The following is a 12,677-nucleotide window of genomic DNA, read 5'->3' as shown; positions in this document are numbered from 1 at the left end:
GCTGTGTGGGTATTACTGCACACTGTCTCCCATTAGTGGAACATCATAGGTGCTTTGTGTTGAAGTGCTTTACTTTCAGAGTGAAGTTTATTGATGATAATTTGAGTTCAGTGACAGTGCGTCACTGCCTCGAGCCTAAAACCAGCGTGGTGGTGCAGTGAGCACAGATCCACATAAAATTATATGAAACAGGACACGTTTTTAGTCAGTGTCAGACCGACAGGATCAACACGTGCCTAACTTTTACCATGATGACCAGAGATGGGCGCGTTACTGTAATCCGATTACTTTTTTCAAGTAACGAGTAAAGTAAGGGATTACTATTGCAAAAACGGTAATTAGATTACCGTTACTTTCCTGTAGGAACGCTGCGTTACTGCGTTACTAAAACCGTGATTTTTTTGCAAGTGTCTCATGACAGTGACGTAAGCGAGTGCGACGTTCGTGACAACAGCTGTGTGCAGATCAACAATGGATCATATATCGAGTGCAGAGAGAGTATGAGCGTGCAGCGTTTAAAGCGTGGAAGTACTGACCTTACTTTGAGTTTGATTCCATAAAAAGTGACAAAAACATTAGTGTCCGCTGTGTGTGGGAAGAAAACTTCTTTTTACAGCGAAAAAACCCCTAAACTTCCAAACAAGCACCGAGTAGCTACGACGTAATGGGAAACTCACAGAGAAACTCGCAGATTCTTCCACTGACCGCGGCACACCTGCACCAGGGTAAACCTCCGCCTACCCCACTCCTGCTTTACAGGTGAAAATAGAGCAACAGGACCACTGAGTCTTTGACTTTATTTATTTTCTGCTGTGTTTTACTTGCATCTATTTGAAAGACTGAGTGTAAACACAAATATATTTTATTTTATGTGCTGGAATGTGCAGAAAATAGCTTTAAATATTAAACACATTTCTTCCAGTCAGAGAATGGTGCAGATAATTTAATGTTTGCTTGATGCATAAAGTTAAAAGATTAAAACTAATAAAACAAGTTTTAAAAAGAGACTTTTCCATTTGATTACATTTTGTATGATGGATTATGTAGAAAAAGTAGAATTGGGCTGAAAGATCTATCGCTTTATCACCTATTCAGGTTGTAAATCGTGTTTTTAAAAAGTAACTAAGTAACTAAGTAATTAATTACTTTTGAAAATAAGTAATCAGTAAAGTAACGGGATTACATTTTGGGGGAGCTAATCTGTAATTAGTTACTGATTACTTTTTTCAAGTAACTTGACCACCACTGATGATGACAAACACATGCACAGACAGTGAACACAGCACAGCTGGAGATCGCTTCATCTTTGTCCATGTGTGCTGAATCGTTGTGTGCAGAAAGTTCAGGGCACAAAGAGTCCAGCCGATAAGCTTTTCTGTGGTGCGTGTAACCGTAGCAAACATGACCGCAGACACTTTTTCTGGATATCAGAGAGCTCGCTCGGTTCTTAATGGGCTTAAATGAAGAGGCGGGGCTCCTTTGATTATCCTGGCCGTACGTGCTCGGCAAAGTGCCGCTGGGTCGACCGAGAAAGATGATTTACTGCAGATAAACAAGGAGCCCACACTTAATTACAGAAATAAGAAGACGTTACAGTAGCCGCCCACACGGCGTGACTGACGGGGGATCTCTGGGACATGTATAACTGCAGTGACAGCCGAGGGAAGATGGGCCCAGTGCTGTAAATCTCACCCTATAAAAGTCCATTTAAATCTTTAATCAGAAAAGGGATGTGGAGGAGGTGAAGGTGAAGGTGTGGAAGTAAAAAAAAAAAAGAGGGGGTGGGGGGTGAGAAATGGTAGCAAACGCTGGCATTTCACTCTGCTGTCCACGGGGGAGTGAGCTACAGAAATACAGCCAGTGCAGCCTTTCAGATGACAGGAGGGGGGAGAGGCCTGACATTTGAGGAAAAGGAAAGAAGCCGAGAGGACGGGAATAATGCATGAGCGCCGGCGCTGCGAGTGAGGGAGAGATTTATCCGCCACGTTGACCTCCACGGGGAGGAGAGCACGGCGTTAAGACAGACGGCGGATGTGAAGTGAACACTGTGTGGAGCGTTTCTGAGGATTCCTGAATTGACAGGGATTTGATTTAAGCCTCACTTCATCAGATAGTCTGTTTTAAATTGAAACCTCCTCGCTAGAGACTGAAAAGTCACCGAGTCGAGTCCAAACACCGGCTCGCCAGCAGAATCCAACCACTGCAGAACAATGACGCAGCTTTCAGGAGCCTTCTTCTCATTATTTAGCGTTCGGCCCATCAGTGGCAGTGTGCAGCTTGTGGCCTCGTCTCCATGTGCATGTTACTTGGACGCCGGGGTAAACATGATTGAAGACCGAGAGTATGCCTCCTCGTGGTGGTGAAACCCCCTGGACGATGCAGAGAAACTGCTTAGGGATGGCTCACGTTGCACAACGACAGAGAACATGTTGACCTGGCCTCTAATTTCCCCAGATGTCTATTATCCATCCGAGACCCAGCTTCACCTCCCAAAGATCCCCATTGCTCACATTTATCGTTATTTAAAGGAGAGTAGGTGGAAATAAAATAATATGTGGTAAAGCTGCACCTGGTGAAGATTCATACATTCATTATGTAATCACCGAATTACTGCTGACAACCGGGGATATAAAGAAAAGAAGAATGAAAGCAAGTAATGAAGTTTCCTTTGGAAACATGTTCACATTCAGAGTTTTGAAGAATTAGATGAAGGTCGAGTTTCACAACCTAATCATTTCATGGCATGAAAGGCTGCAGACACTGCAGCTGAATGAAAAGCAGCCGGTTCATCACTTCATGCTCGGTCAGAATCAAGCAGTTTTAATGCAAGTCCCTCTTTTTTACTGTGTATGTGGGCAAAACAGCGAGTGGATGAACCTTAAAAGACCTCTTTGGTGCTGCCGGAGCTTTTTACAGCAGTTTTAATGCAATTATTGGACAAATAATACATCTGCTGTGCGCTTAATGGTGCGAAAGGACCGTCCAGGAAGTCTGACCTCCAGTTTTGCTCAGTGAAATTCTCCGTTTATTTAATTCATGGGTGTAGCTTCGCCGAGCTTATACTCTGCTGTGGCCACCAGGGCACGTGCATCACGGGTGGCTGTAGCTCAGGAGGTAGAGCAGGTCACCTACTGATCGGAAGGTCGGTGGTTCGATCCCTGGCTCCTCCAGTCTGCATGTCAAGTATCCTTGGGCAAGATACTAACCCCAACTTGCTCTCTGATGCATCCATCGGAGTATGAATGTGTATGAATGTCGTTAGAAAGCACTAAGTGTAGATAAAGTGCTTGTGAGAATTGGGTGAATGAGGCATGTTGTATAGAGCTTTGAGTACTCCGTGAGAGTAGAAAAGCGCTGTATAAGAATCAGTCCATTTACCATCACATCCATGATGAAATGTACGTCACCGGGTTGGGGTGTGCTTGGGTACGTTTCCACAGAACGCTTGAACCATTTGGCATCGGCTGATTAGCCTAATTCTTTGGCTCGTAAAACCGTAACGTTGTTACACTTTGAGGCCTGGATGTCACAAACCAGTGGGTGGCGCCACCTTCCTGAGAAGCCGAGGTTTGGCCTTTTAGACTGAGATTGTTGGTGTGGGGATGATGTGTCTTTAGCCAAGTGTTAGCAGATGTAGAAAAGCACACAAAGTGTGAGCTATGCTGTGAGTTTATCACCTGAAAAGGTTTATGCTCGGCAGCATTGCTCTATTTGTGTGTCTCGACATTTAATGTAACCTTTACCAACTCGTTTGTTTTATTGTCATTGCAGAAAGATAAATAACATCAGGTCCGTTATTAATGCTTGAGTCCATCCTTACAGTATATAATCCCTGTACTCTGCACACAGTGCAGCTAGGTTTGTGGGTATTAGTTTGAATCATCAGTTTGTTTTCAAGAAATCCAGGGGACATAAATATGAATTAATTGAATAAAAAGAAGCGTCAGATATGGTTGTGCTCTGAGCTGAAGCTGTTCTGAAACACCAACCGTCCCTCGGCACATTCTCGGAGCACGCCTCATATTTTTGTTGTGTCCTCGTGCTCTCATTACCGGCTCCCCTCACAGCGCAGAGCAACGTGGCTGCCGTAAGTCAGCAGAACGAGCTGCAGTTAGAAAGACAGGCCGTTCGCCTGGGACTGTCTGGCATTTTGGAAAATCTATTTCTGCTATTAATAATCTAATAATTGTCAGGAATTATAGGTGGTGTGTTCACGGTGATGTGCAGCTGGGCCTCTTTGGTGCAGAACAAACTGCCTTCGTTATTTCTTCAAAGTTTAGTTTTGTTCAAGTGCAGTAAGAAGTGTTGATAGCCAGAAAAAAGACCATTTTCTTTTCTATCGATAATTAAAAGCAGATAAAAGAAACATTTTTACACATTTGTTCTGCTGGGACGTAAAGTCGTCCTCAGCCAGTAACCCCAGCAGGTCAGCTAATCACTGATTAGCCTTCTACGTAGCCTTATGACAAACCTTAAGTATAGCTCATGCTACTTAAGCCATTTGAGCTGTTTAGGCATCCATACAGTTACTGCAGCCTCTGCAAACCACTTGGCAACCCCCCTTCAGCCAGGACTGTGTCACTGTTACAGCTGCTGTCGTTCATGCTTGGTTTCCGTCACTGTTGCCTCTTACTCAAACACTGATTAGCATAAAGTGTTTTGTCTCTTTTGATCTTCCAGCAGCAGTTAACAGAGATCTCGAGCTCAGAATAAAAAGTAGGCTCCTCCTTCGGGCTGTGTGGCTCAGGCTTGTTCTCCGTCCTGCAGGTCATCTATCACATTAGCATTTGGCAGCAGCTTTGTGTCAGTCCTGAACAACGGTGTGCTGCAGTGCCCTGTTTACAGAGACCGGTGCTGCCGGGGAGCGAGCCGAACTACAGCAGGGCTGTAATGAGATGCTCGGGCTGTGTTGCTGTGCCTGCTCTCCCACATCAGTGCTGTGTTAAATCCTCACAAAGACGTCGCGCTCCTGTCTGAAAGTTTGAAACTAGCTTTTGTAACTATGTAACTAATATTTGTTTCTTCCCGTGTTGTTAGCTTCCGTTGGCTCAGTTAGCTGGGCTGTTGAGGGAGACACAGCAGCTCATTAAGCCATCTGCCATCTCAAGACCCTTCAGTTTTCCCAGCATGCCACTCCTCCCTTGATGATGTGGCATCACGCGCTCTAACCGTTGCCGTAGCGCCTTCTCTTCTATCCAGTCATGTCTTCCCTTTCACACCCGACTTCCCTTTGATTTACAGCACGTGATGCACTTTCTCCAAACCCAAACCCCAGCAGAGAGCACAGCTGTGCGTGTTTAGCTTCCAGGGGAAATCATCCTCACTCTGCTTTTTCTTTAAACTTCTGGTGCATGTCTTCATATCAGTTTTGATTTGCGAGGCATTAAATATAATTGTGTGTTGGCTATGTGTTTACTCAAGCGAAGCGGGAAAGTTAAATGAAGGATTGTAAAATGCGTGCAGGCTACATGACACCGCCTTTAAAAGAAAATCACACTTTCCATTGTAGCATTAACATTTAATGCCATTTAAGAGCCTGCAAAGCCTGAAGTATTGCATTTGTAGGACATTAAAGGAACCACCAAACGTGAATCGTGGACTTATTTCAACCACAGCTGCCTAATCTGTTCACGAGTTTGTGCTGCAAACACACTTAATAATGCGACAGGGTGTCCCATTCTGGCCTGCAGGCAGCAGACGTCCCACCAGCTCTGCTGTGTCTTACTGTCACTGACGACCCAGAGGGAACAAAAAGCACTTCATCGCTGCTGGGAGGGGGGGGTCATATTCTTCTTCTTCTTCTTCTTTTCTGGTCGATTTCAGCGCCCGCTGCGATGGTCCAACAGTTCAAATAAGAAAAGACTTGAAGCGGAGCTGGTGCTTCAAACTGTGGAGATTATTTCTGTGTGTCTGCGAGTTAATGAAGACCACCCCACTGTGTCACACACATAAAGAAAAACGAGGGTCTGAGATCATCTAAAGGACAGCGCTGCTCAGAATAGCTCCATGATTATTAAACAAGTGCTCCCTCCTTCCTTCCTTCCTTCTCCGCCTCCTTCCTCTCATCTCCATTTAGCCTCGTTCTCTCCGCTTCCCCATCAGCCTCGCCTCGCTCGCCGCCTCGCTCGTTCTGTTCGTCTCATCCTGAACTCGTGTAGACGCCGTGTTTGTTTGCAGGCCGTGAGCACAGAGTGGGGATCGTAGAGGCTGTGAAGCCCTTTGAGACTAACGTGATGTTGTGTGACACAGATTATTAGACTTGACAGACTCCTTCCTCATGTCTGTCCTATTTCTGTTTAAACTATAAACACCAGCTGTGTCTGACGCCTGGTACCACTTATCAGTTTTTGGTGTGCAAAGCTAAATCCAACCATCAAAAGCTGGATTTTTCCAAGGCCTGAGAAGAAACCAAACTGCAGTTCCACTAATGTCCACTTGAGGCTGGAGCCAAACAAGGAGAGCACTGCGAGACGGGATTAAAGCAGAAAGTTCGGCGTGGCTGTAACTGTAACACAACATCTAAGAAGTCAGTGTTTTGGTCAGAATGAATGCAAACACTTGCAACAGGAAGTCAGCGATGACTATTTTATGTTCTGGTCACCTGGTAAGAGGCGACCTGTCTCCAACCATCAGGGTCAGGCAGTCAGACTGATCGCCAGCGTGTTGCAGTCAGTCGGGCCTGATTTAGACTTCGGTGACTTTGTACAGCCCACCATGTAACCTGCGTCAGTGTAAGTAAGTTGTGTTGATTACTGTGTGATCGCGTCTCGCCAATCACCACAGAAATAAATTCATTCCAATAGTTTCATTCCCTGGACTTGGATTACAGTGGCGAGTCCTCATTGATATTAGGATTATTACTTCTGATGATTTTTATTGATAAATTAAAAAATTATTGCAATAAAAGCAGCAAGAAATGCATATGAGGACTCAGCGGTACCAAACAGACCAATCACAACAGTCTCGGGCCGCATTGACCTGACGTGCCGTTACGTTTCTGTAAGTGTGAGCAAAGCTACGCCGCAGGTCACGTCGCTGGGTTTGGGAAAAGGTTTGTGGTGTAAGACGTGGCATAAAATCCCGGTCAGTTTACATATGGATCACGTCTCTTTGCAGTGGAGGGCTCAGCTGGTTGTATTCTGAGTTAAACTGCTGTCCTGCAGCTTTTACGTCACTATTTGCAGATTTTTGAACTTCTGGTTCAGATCTGTGAGGTCCTGGCTGGATGCTGGATGTGATACCTGTATTCCAGACAGATGCCTGCCAGGTTGACTCATTCGGTTGCAGACTGATAGCAGACTGACTTTGTCTCATTGCTGTCTTTCAGTAATGCTTTAACAAACTGTGTCCAAAGTGAATGCTGAATACAGAGGATGAGAACAGCACCTACATATCTGATTTTTAATGATATTTTTCCTGCTTTCCAAAGACGATGCAGCAGCCGTGCAGCTTTCAGCTGCTCGTTACATGTGACTGCAGCACCATCATTAGCAAAGCGGTTGGTTGCAGGCGCTCGTGTCGTGTTGGCAGCGTGTCACCGAGCGACCCCGGCTGGATGTTTACAGCTCCACGCACGACAAACCGCGCCGCGTGTTTAGCTCAACAACGCTAATTAAAACGTCCTGTCAGAGGTTAGCGAGCATGCTAACGTTAACCACCGTCTAACATTAGACACTGCACGGCTCAGCGCTCCGGCTTCTAAGCACTGACCTGTTTTTTCCTTCCATAGATTTCTTTCCCCATTTATTATGATCCTGCATGAAGCTGCTCGTGAGCTGATTTGTGTAATTGTGCAACACAATGAGCGTGCACTCATCACGGAGCTGCAGTGAAGCTCTGTTTCCTTCACAAGAAGCAAAACTGCTCAGCGTGTGCAAACTGATGTGGAAGAGAATCAAACCTTCAGCCTCCACCTGATCGATAAATCTGTGTGCGTGTGTCTTCAATAACAAACAGAAACTCACACACCGCCTCCCTGCACAGGAAAGACAACACAAGGCTGCTTTTGTCTGTTTGTGTGTTTCCATGGTGACTGAAACAACTGAAAAAGGCACGGACGAACGCAGAGAGCTAAATGGACGGAGAGGCTCTAATGGCAAACATTTATTTTAAGCAAAGAGCTAAAAATCAAAGTGAAAAACGCCGCCTGCTCTGACTGAGGGAGGTTATCGATCCTCGGTCTGCTCTGAAAATCTGTCCCCAGAAGTCAGAGCGAGTCCTTCACAGAGATGTTTGTGTCAGAGAATCAGATTCAACATGGAAGGAAAAATCAGATTTTTAAGGTTAAACTCTAGAGACGCACATAATACTGCAGTCACACCTAACGGGAGGAAATACAGCTTCAGTGACCTCATCTCGACGCGTTTAACATACGTGCTTCTGTAATAAGCTGTTTGTGATAGTCACAGATGAACTGTGATAAAGTCAGATATCTTCTGCTGACAGTAACGACGTACAGTCTGGTCTGAACCTCAGAGATGAAGGTGGGCGCTCAGCTTGAAGCTGCCTGAGTCTTTACTTCAAACGTGAAGCTGAAAGGAGAATAAGATGAACTTAAAAAGTGTAATTTTAGTTTTGCAAATTTTAAGGCAGAAAATGTCAGGATGCATCTGTTTTAGAAAGCAGAAAGTGCTCACAGTACATGAGTGAGAGATGGTAATCTCACTTTCTGCGAGTCTCCACATCCTGACAGTGAAACCTGTGACATTGCAGTCGTACGTGTGCAAACATCGAGGACGGTCAGCGCTGGAGGTTTCCTCGGGGCTGTGAGCAGACCTTAATCTGAAGCTCTTATTAAAGACTTCATTTCAAGCTTGTGTTGGATAAGTAAGGAAGTGCAGTATTTGTACAGATATGAATACTTTGTGCCCGGCTCGTCTCTCACTGACTAACTCTTGTGTCATTAATGAATTCATGTATTTATTTTGATTTGACCAAAGGAAAGATCAGTAACTGTCTGACCTGCTTGGTTTTTAAGTTTTTAAAGGATGGAGCCGCCTCCTCAGACTGTACTCGGTGATCAATAATGTGAACCTCTCTCTCTGCTGTGGCTCTGGGTTGTGTTCAGCTGCTTCCTGCATGGACAGTTTGCACCTGTGAGTGAGGAGTGTCTTTATCGGCTGATATTTCATGAAATCATGAAATAATAAAATCTGAATTCTGACTTTGTCGCCTGTTTGTGACCCGTCAGTGAATCTGTCAGTATTTATATTTTTTAAATTTACTCAAAAGAAGGTGTTGCTGTAATTCGATTACTTTATGCAGGCATAGAGAATTACATTGAAGCTATTATGGGATGCTCGTATTAACGCACTTCATTTTCATTGTTAAGCTTCAAAGGGGAGAATCTGTAAGAGGACTTCATTTAAGTGAGCCGTGATGTGTGAGTGTGCTCGATGAACTCGTGATGCTCTCTGAGAGGCTGTTTGGGCCTCTGAGAGCGCTGCTGGAGCTGGCGGGAGGTTTTTAGGGGGGCTGTGGACCTAATTAGGTCAGGTTGGTTTTGTGTGTGGCTGAAATGTGCAGGATGAAGCCACACCGGAGTGGTTTTCTGGCAGCCTCTTATTTTGATTCATTTAATACATTTTTTGGCCTCATTGTCTCCGTCTGATTCGCAGCGGCGCGCTCTGAAACCTGATGAGGCCGAGGAGTAAATGGTAAAATTGCAGCCCTGTGAGCCGGGCGGCGTGGAGGCTCGGCATGATTCCACCGCGCTTTGTTCCCCGGGAGGGCTGCTCGCACGCGGACACACGAACCGATCGCATCTCGGTGTGCTGCGGCTGATGTCTCCACTGTACATTGTTTGTTTACAGTCTGTCTCCTGTTTCCCCGCAGCTCGCCACGTGGGACTCGGTTCACGGCCTGAACGGCAGCCTGAAGGAGAGCCGGATAGAGAACGGCATGCAGGGAGTCACGGTCAAAGTGGTCACGTTACTGGTAAGTGGACGCTATCGTGGACACAATCAGTCGATCCATCTTCCTGTGAGAAAGGAGAGCACAAGCTGATCAGAAAACACGAGGTCAAAGGTCAAGACTTTTCATTTCCTCAGAGTCTTCTTATTGTAAGCAGAGGGGTGGTCCTTTGTGATCATTAGAAAGAAGCAGGTTTAAGGGTCCCGGTGACAGCAGAGTAATCAGAGTAATCGGGTATTTCAGACGTCCCTTCCTTCAGCAGTGTTCGGTGTCCTCGGTCAGATGAGATGTAAGTGATTTGTTGGAATCCGAGGTTCGGTGCTCGGATGCTTTGTGCATGATAAAGATCTGCAGTAGCTGAATATCTCTTGTTAGCATTCACTGATGCTCCCTGCAGCTCCAAGAGCGTGCGATCCAGAGGAGGGCGGGCGCTGCACGGCGAGTAAATCAACAGCATAAACAGTGAAGCATCGCAGCGCCGTGTTTACATCCGTGCTGCTTGTGTTACGATGGATAGATCCACTCCAGAGTTGTTGTACTTGTTATTATTACAGCATTTTCAGTTCAGTCCTTTAAGCGTCGGTTCAACTGCATCTCAAAAATATCAGCACAAAATAAACCCCAGAGAATCCACAGAAAGCTCTCAGCCAATAGAAGAACTGCTTTGTACGTTTTTAGGTTTGGTGTTTGATCAGCTTCGAGTCTCCGCGCTCGCTCGTGTTTCTCGGTCTAAGCAGCTCCTCCGGTCGCTGTGATTAGAAACACCAGCAGCAGCTTCCTCCAGCACTTCCTCTCGCGCCGGCACAGCGGCGTGGAGACGCAGGTGTAACCGAGCGAGACTAATACCTTTACCCTGCCATTCATCCACTGCAGCTGCAACACTTCAGGTCACACGCTGCCAGAAACCTGCCCTCAACACTTGAACCACCATACTCGGCACCCGTGCTTCTCTACGGAGAAACACAGCATGTGCCTCTGTGAACCTTCTTTATCCCGAGCACGCTGTTGTTTTAGGCTCTGCTCAGAGTCAAAGCGTGGCCTGTGGGAACAGCCCCCGCAGTCCCTGATTATTAAACATGGAGGTTCGTGTCATTCAGAAGATGAGGAGACGACGCCTTTCTGGGAATAACTGCAGATTGTCACCTGCCCTGTATTAGCATCATAGCTAAACGTGCAGTTATACTACCTGTGAACACGTCCTCTCCTGCAGACACCTGGTGCAGCCTAAAAAACAACCAAGTGAATCCAGATGATTCTGTTTAATATCTGAGATCGAACGGCTGAAAAGCTTTGAACAGAAAGACAAACGTTGTCTTGTTGCAGCACATTAAAGGCAGCGTCACATCGCCCTGTTGTGGATGTTCAGTCTGGGCTGATTTTCTCTTTAGTGCAGCTGGAGCCGAGTATAACTTCAGCTTTGGGGTATTTTTGCATTTTTTAGGTCCATTTCTAAGATGCATGAAATGAAACTTTCAGCTAGTCAAACTCAGCTGGAGAGTTTTCACCGTTTGTGCGCTCTCCTCCTAAAGGCTGACAAAAGTTGATCTCGCTCTTTGTTTCTCGGTGTTTTTGCTCGGAGCTGCAGTTTGTTGAACGCGCAGCATCGCTCGGCCCTTTTCTTCACTGCTCTTTCTCACTGCAGGAGGATCCTTTTGTCATGGTGGCGGAGAACATCCTCGGGCAGCCGAAGAGATATAAAGGCTTCTCCATCGACGTCCTGGACGCCCTCGCCAAGATCCTGGGCTTCAAATACGAGATCTACCAGGTGGGGCTGACCAGCAGTCTGTCATTTGGTTTGAGCACTAACTCAGCTTCACCTCAGCTCCAATCTCACCATTTAAAATACCGTTTAATTTCATTTTAACAGTCGCCTCAAGGAGCTTCACTGATTATAATCTCCAACTTTCCTGTTATCTCAAAGATTCTTGACAGAGCAGCTGTCAAACAGCTGGCAGATCATCTGCAGAGGAGAGGCTTTTGTTTTCGGGCCGATATAAACGAGCTTCTGAGACGTTGGAATAAACTCGCTGATTTTCTTCTTCTCCTTCCTCTCAGGTAGCGGACAGTAAATATGGAAGTCGGCTTCCCAACGGCTCGTGGAACGGCATGATTGGCGATCTAATCAACAAGGTAGGGCCTGCACCACCTTTCTGTTCTCTTACACTCGGTCACTTTGGAGCGTGAACAAAACCCTTCCTGTCCCTCGCCCTGCAGAGAGCGGACCTGGCGGTGTCCGCCATCACCATCACGCCAGAACGGGAGAACGTGGTCGATTTCAGCAAGCGCTACCTGGACTACAGCGTCGGCATCCTGCTCCGAAAGCCCGAAGAGAAGATCAACATCTTCTCTCTGTTCGCGCCCTTCGACCTCGCCGTCTGGGCCTGCATCGCCGCCGCAATCCCCGTGGTGGGAGTGCTCATATTCCTCCTCAACAGACTGCAGGCGCTGCGCTCCTCGTCCCAGAATGCACCTCCCGGTCAGCCGGCTAACGGAGCGGGGTCGGGCACCCTGCACAGCGCCATCTGGATCGTTTACGGAGCGTTCGTGCAGCAAGGTGAGCGAAAGGTGACATCGAGAGGAACGCTGTTAGGGACGATTCGGAGCAGGCAGGCGTTCCCGTGTTCCAATTTTCCACAAAAAGCCTCTTTCAGGAATTTGAGCAGTCATCAGGAAATCATCAGTCGACTGCTTGACTGTGACTTTGTCCTCAGTGTTTTAAATGTCATGACTTTCCAAAAAGTTCTCTGTGAACACTTTCCAAGAAT

General features: G+C 46.4%; 1 protein-coding gene across 4 annotated transcripts in view; it reads left to right on the top strand.

Moving 5' to 3' along the window:
- Positions 1-12,677, top strand: part of grid1b (glutamate receptor, ionotropic, delta 1b) — a 558,563-nt gene that overhangs the window by 511,244 nt on the left and 34,642 nt on the right. For all 4 annotated transcript variants that reach the window (XM_040014037.1, XM_040014036.1, XM_040014039.1 and 1 more), the window contains 4 exons: positions 9,835-9,936; positions 11,555-11,677; positions 11,968-12,042; positions 12,127-12,466. In XM_040014037.1, the coding sequence (XP_039869971.1) occupies positions 9,835-9,936; positions 11,555-11,677; positions 11,968-12,042; positions 12,127-12,466 (640 nt within the window). The remainder of the gene's footprint in view (positions 1-9,834; positions 9,937-11,554; positions 11,678-11,967; positions 12,043-12,126; positions 12,467-12,677) is intronic.

Source organism: Simochromis diagramma, unplaced genomic scaffold (assembly GCF_900408965.1).
Source record: "Simochromis diagramma unplaced genomic scaffold, fSimDia1.1 OVJJ01000669.1, whole genome shotgun sequence".
Lineage (NCBI taxonomy): Eukaryota > Metazoa > Chordata > Actinopteri > Cichliformes > Cichlidae > Simochromis > Simochromis diagramma.
The sequence above is the reverse complement of the archived record's forward strand: the minus strand, read 5'-3'. Positions and strand labels throughout refer to the sequence as shown.